At 47.1% G+C, this 5746-nt stretch overlaps 1 protein-coding gene across 1 annotated transcript; it reads right to left on the reverse strand.

Moving 5' to 3' along the window:
- Nucleotides 1-934: 934 nt before the first annotated feature.
- Nucleotides 935-4212, reverse strand: LOC125373235 (protein app1-like). Its single transcript, XM_048384233.1, has 3 exons — nucleotides 4113-4212; nucleotides 3009-3148; nucleotides 935-1444 (listed from the first exon to the last, which is right to left on the reverse strand). Exons 1-3 carry the CDS (start codon nucleotides 4210-4212, stop codon nucleotides 935-937), a joined length of 750 nt encoding a protein of 249 aa, XP_048240190.1.
- Between the last annotated feature and the right edge of the window lie 1534 nt (nucleotides 4213-5746).

The following is a 5746-nucleotide window of genomic DNA, read 5'->3' on the forward strand; positions in this document are numbered from 1 at the left end:
ACAAAGCGGCATTTTCAAAGTACTTGACCCACTCTGACATTCAATTCTTCCACGTACTTGCTTGTCTTTACGATACATGATTTCTGGCAGTCAACTCTCCAATCTGGATATGAGATGTCTTATATGATTAGCCAGTTCTGGTTGCATCTGGTCTCTACGCCAATTCTGGTTCTTTTGCCTCATGAGCCAGTTGTGGATCTTTTTTCGTCCTGGGCCAGTCCTGGTTCAATCTATACTTCCGAGCAAAACAAAATATACACCCATGTGTTTTGGACCTTAAGTTTCATTGTTTCGGCTACTGTTTTCAGTCGAACAGTAAAGTTTTGATGAACGTTTGTAATATATACAAGGACTGATATTTAAGGACCCCCCCCCCCCCCCCCCCCCCCCCACACACACACACACTTGTATTCAGAAATGATATCTACAGAAATGACCTTGTGGAATTTAATCTCTTTTTTTTTTCAAATTCTCGCCCATGCCCCATGGGCATCGATCCAGGCACGACATCTTCTGGGCATACTGGATATCAAACGCGGGATTGTCTTCCGTGGTATCCTTCGCCAGCCTTCTTATAAGGCCTCCCCAATTCTAGAAACGTTGTCGGTTGCGAACACTTTGGCTCATAACATCCCAAAGGTGTTCAATCAGTGACATGTTTTGGGAATAGGTTGGCCAGGGCAATGTTGACACCTTGCTGCGTCAGACAGTCGACTGCAACACGAGTTCTGACTTTCGCGCTTGGAAAATGGGATGACAACTGGACGAAAAATTTGTAATGTTTGTAAACCATATTCCTTTACACAATAACCATATCCATCCTGTTGTCGTATGTGATACCAGCTCGGGCCATGATGCTACCACCAGTAACCTCTCGTGCTCTTTGACTGCTGCCGCATAGTACCTCTCTCCATGCTGTCTCCAAACACGGTGTCTACCATTTGTAGAGATACACAGGACCTCGGTTCCTCAGGAAACATGGTTCATCTCCAGAGTTGACGACCTCCAACTGATGTGCCACTTGTGGTATCTTTGGTGCCCGTGGTGCCTCTGGTGTCTGTGGTATCTTTGGTGCCTGTGGTGCCTCTGGTATCTGTGGTGTTTGTGGTGCCTCTGGTGTCTGTGGTGTTTGTGGTGCCTGTGATGTCTGTGGTACCTGTGGTGCCTCTGGTACCTGTGGTGTCTGTGGTGCCTCTGGTGTCTGTTGTATCTTTGGTGCCTGTGGTGCCTCTGGTATCTGTGGTGTTTGTGGTGCCTCCAGTGTCTGTGGTGTTTGTGGTGCCTGTGGTGTCTGTGGTACCTGTGGTGCTTCCGGTGCCTGTGGTGCCTGTTGTGCCTCTGGTGTCTGTGGTATCTTTGGTGTTTGTGGTGCCTCTGGTATCTGTGGTGTTTGTGGTGCCTCTGGTGTCTGTGGTGTTTGTGGTGCCTGTGGTGTCTGTGGTGCCTGTGTGCCACACAGTCAGATGCATTTCTCTGGAAGAACGTCTTCATTTCAGACCCGCACTTTTCAACTTGTTTCGTATCGTTGACGTCGAAAGTCGGATTCCTGTTGCAAGCCCTGAACTTGCCCCTGTGTTCTGATGCTTAAATGAATCTGTTCCTCGAATCGCAATGTTGGGTACATATCAAACCTGCTTGGGATTCCTCCTAGTCTTTCTAATCTTAACCCTAACCGTTTGCCGATATCACATTTTTAGATTGTGCAACTGAATTCTGTGATTGGACTTCAGTCATGGCCAGTTTCCATTTTCTGTCATGTACACTTTGAAGCCATTTCCTCCGATCAATGAAACATGTGGTTGTGACGTTTTTGGCACATGCAAGTAACCAGGATGTGCTATCTTGGACAGTATGCTATACATGTGCATTTGTAGCCGGGTAGTGCTAACTCTGAATGAGTGACCACCACCACCCGGCTATACAACGTCCAAAGTTTAAGCGAGTTTGCTACCGCTTTCAGTAGCTGTTCTCTCGTGCAACAAAGCTTGTCATTTCATTCTAATAGCTGACATAAGGAGGGTTCAAATCCAGTTTTGAATTGTATACTTTCTTTTGCTCAGGCGTTTTAAATTCGTGGATGTTTCTTTTTATCCGTAAGTGTTCAAATTGTTTCCGCTTGAGCAGTTATTTAAAACGATTTTTGTTATTTCTGTTAAGCATACCTCGCTTCAATACCCGCCTTCGTGCTATACGATCTATACATGGAGGGATCTAGCGTTACAATTACAGTCAAATCAGGATATATTACTACTCCAGTGCTGCCCGAGGTATTATATAGATGACCGCCTCCGTGGTCTAGTGGTAGAGCGTCCGCCTGGAGAGCGGATTGCCTGAGGTTCGATCCCCGGCCGCATCATAGACGTTAAATGATGGTATTTGTTGTTACCCTGCCTGGCGCTCGGCATTAAGATTCTTAAACAAGGACTGGTCGGCTCGAAGTCAGTATACTGTGTCTGAGTGGGGTATTCATGTTAAACTGCGGCATGGTATTTCAGCGTGCGATCACTATATAATCGGCATTAGTCTGGACTAGAACAAGCAGCCACATACTTACACACGTGCATGCACGTTAAACCCCATTTCACCTCACCTCTCATATATTGGCGGAATATGCCGAGTGTGCCCGAATGTGGGTAGCAGGACATGCCGAAAGGATCAAAATGGAAACGCGCGTGTTCCATCGCACGGTCAGTATAGATGAACCGGGGTCAGTCAGTTGAATCCACAAACGGCTTATTATCAGTTATGATAACCCTATGATGCACATATCAGTTGGAACATGGGGCTTCTTCTCCTCGTCTGTCCAAGTGGGAGAAGACTGACCAGAGTAGGTGCTGGGTGATGGCAGACGCGAGAAGTACAAGCCCTACGAGGCCTCCCCAGACAACGCGAGACAGATAGCACGACTAACTATGATGGATGGAACGTCAGTCCGATACATGGACCATCTCCATAACTGTGTAGTATTCGGAGGAAGATGAAAAAAACAACTGACGAACATTGATTACGTAAGCCACACTCGGGCCTTTAATCTGAACATTCAGAACAGTTCCATCCTCTGATGCTGTTTCGGAAAGGAAGTAGTTCGTCGTGTTTCCGTCAGCGTCATTTTCAACGCACCCGTACATTTTATTTTCTGATTTTCGTACTGGACAAGGGCAGGTAACTCTAGTGAAGCTTCAGGGGCATAAAACAATACCTGAACAATACTGCGCAAACTAAAAGTGGAACCTAGTTATGTATTTATGAACGTTATAATCATAAATCCATGAATGTCGTACACATAGAACCATGATCAAGGGATGCAGTGACATATCACATCACTCAGGACACACATCAGAGGTCGACTCATACAACAAGCAGTAGTCCTGTGCCACGTTCCACAAAGCATCCCCAGCGCTACGATTGTCGTAAGTCTAAGTTAACGTATGGGAGTTATGGTCGTCTTAGCGATGCGATCGCTTTGTGAATAATGGGCCCTGGTGACCTTTCCCCGCGGGAAGACATGCATGGATTCTGGGAACATGTTCTACGCTAGAATTCCTACGGGGAGACGTCGATGGACTCTTGCTCTGTGTCGAGTATATAAGACGGAATTGGAGCTTATGCCAAGTGTCTATATCTATGTTTCTATGTAACTGCTCCAGCTGTTGTTCAGCAGTAACTGCTCGAGTTGTTCGGCGTCTGCAACCACAATGAAACACTGCAGGTGCTCTTTTTATAGGCAGGTTGAGGAGGCACTACCGGTAACTCAAAGGAGGCAGAAAAAAGGCAGAAGCATTGCCATGGTGCCTCAATGGTTGCCGTGGTCGCCGAGTGGAGGCACGGCTGTCGCCACAGTCATCATTCAATGCACGCTGTTGGTCGCCCAAAGGAGGCACATGGGAGGCAGAAGCATCGCCCAGATTGACGAGAAAATTTACAGCAGAACGCATCTATTACCTGGCGACTATTGTGCGACCACAGTGCCTTCATTCCGCAACAACGGCAATGCTTGTGCCTCCTTTGAGCCACCTTTGAGCAACCAACCTCCTCGGCGACCTTTGTGCGACAGTTTGGAACATGTTAAAAAATTCACGGCGTCCATGGCGATGTCTGAACCTCCTGTGTACCACCTAGGAACGACCCAGGCAACCATTCTATCTCATTTGAGCCTGCAAGGACGACCTGGCATTTTTTATGGTCGCACACGGGAGGCAGAAAGGTCGTCATCTTGTGTAAAGGCCCAGTAGCACCTGATATCATCATTGTTTGATAGTGATTCATAAACACAGGATTGTGATTCAGTCGGAATCGTACAATCGAGTCTGTTTTTTGCAGAAATTTCCTGGAAAGGGTTTTGTCGCTTTCAATATCTTGTTGAGTCGAGATGTTCGTCCTGGTCAGCACCCTGTGGCGGGAACGATGATCGGGATGTTTGTGGTAAGAAGTGATGGACGAAACTTTGACCACTGGAACCAGCTTTCAGTGAAGGGTGTGGCGGTGCATGTGTGTGTTGTTTGAGCCTGACTACCTGATCCCGTTGGTCGCCTCTTACCTCAAGCATGGGTTGCTGAAGACCTATTCTAACCGGGACCTTCACGGGTCGTATCTGCGTGTTACACGTAATGGTCACAGACGGGTCCTGGTGTTACAGATTAGATTGTCCAGCTCTGGGGAGGAGATGCGCCGTGGGAACTGACAGACATTGAGGTGTGATCGATGCGCTACACGGCCGGGGTTAGTGTTCAGGTCTCGAGTTCAGGTGTAACACCCTCGCGGGAACCGGAACACGAACAGTCACAGGTAGTTGTGCTTTTGCGGTTGGGCAGTTTCACTAGGGAACATCAAAGAATCAATAATTGTTTGAGTTACGCCACGATATTGCGTCAGGTGAGAGTGAGTGAGTGAGTGAGTGAGTGAGTGAGTGTTGTTTTACTGCTCAGTTGTGTGGTGTGATCAGTTGGAAAAAGAAAATCCGCAAAAGATTTCAATACACGGTTTACGTCTGAGTTGATATGGAGAAGACATAAGGATCACCAAAACGTTGGGTTAACAGGCCTTCCTTCATCAACGACCGCCTCCGTGGTCTAGTGGTAGAGCGTCCGCCCGGAGAGCGGAAGGTCCGGGGTTCGTTCCCTGGCCGCGTCATACCAAAAGACGTTAAAAGATGGTACTTGTTGTTACCCTGTCTGGCGCTCGGCATTAAGGGGCTATAACAAGGACTGGTCGGCTTGGAGTCAGTATACTGTGTTTGAGTGGGGCATTCGTGTTAAACTGCGGCATGGTATCTCAGCGTGCTAGCACTATAAATCGACATCAGTCCGGACTAGTACAAGCAACCACACACACGTGGATGCACGTCGCTATATAAGTGCAATAATCTTTGACGCGACGTTAAACCTCATTTCATCTCACCTCACCTCACATGCTCACGATACAGTCGGAATCGTACAATCGACTCTTATGAATATTAAAAGGTTTTGTCGCTTTTTTTAATCATACGAAGTCGCCCCTATAAAATGATCATATCACGATCATATTATCTCAAACTCAGTTATATGGCAATAAATCCCATGGGGTAGGTGATGCCAGTTTTTCTATATGCCAATCTCATTAAAACCAGATCATTGTTCTCGTTACCGCTAAACAATGATCTGAGGACATCCCAATCCGGGTCACGGTAGAATGACCTTTCACGCGACCAATCAAAACGTTGCTTACCAGATTCGGAAAGCGACAGTCGGAATGTGTTTTCTAGTCATTC

Source organism: Haliotis rufescens, unplaced genomic scaffold (genome assembly GCF_023055435.1).
Source record: "Haliotis rufescens isolate VD_foot unplaced genomic scaffold, xgHalRufe1.0.p SCAF_5, whole genome shotgun sequence".
Lineage (NCBI taxonomy): Eukaryota > Metazoa > Mollusca > Gastropoda > Lepetellida > Haliotidae > Haliotis > Haliotis rufescens.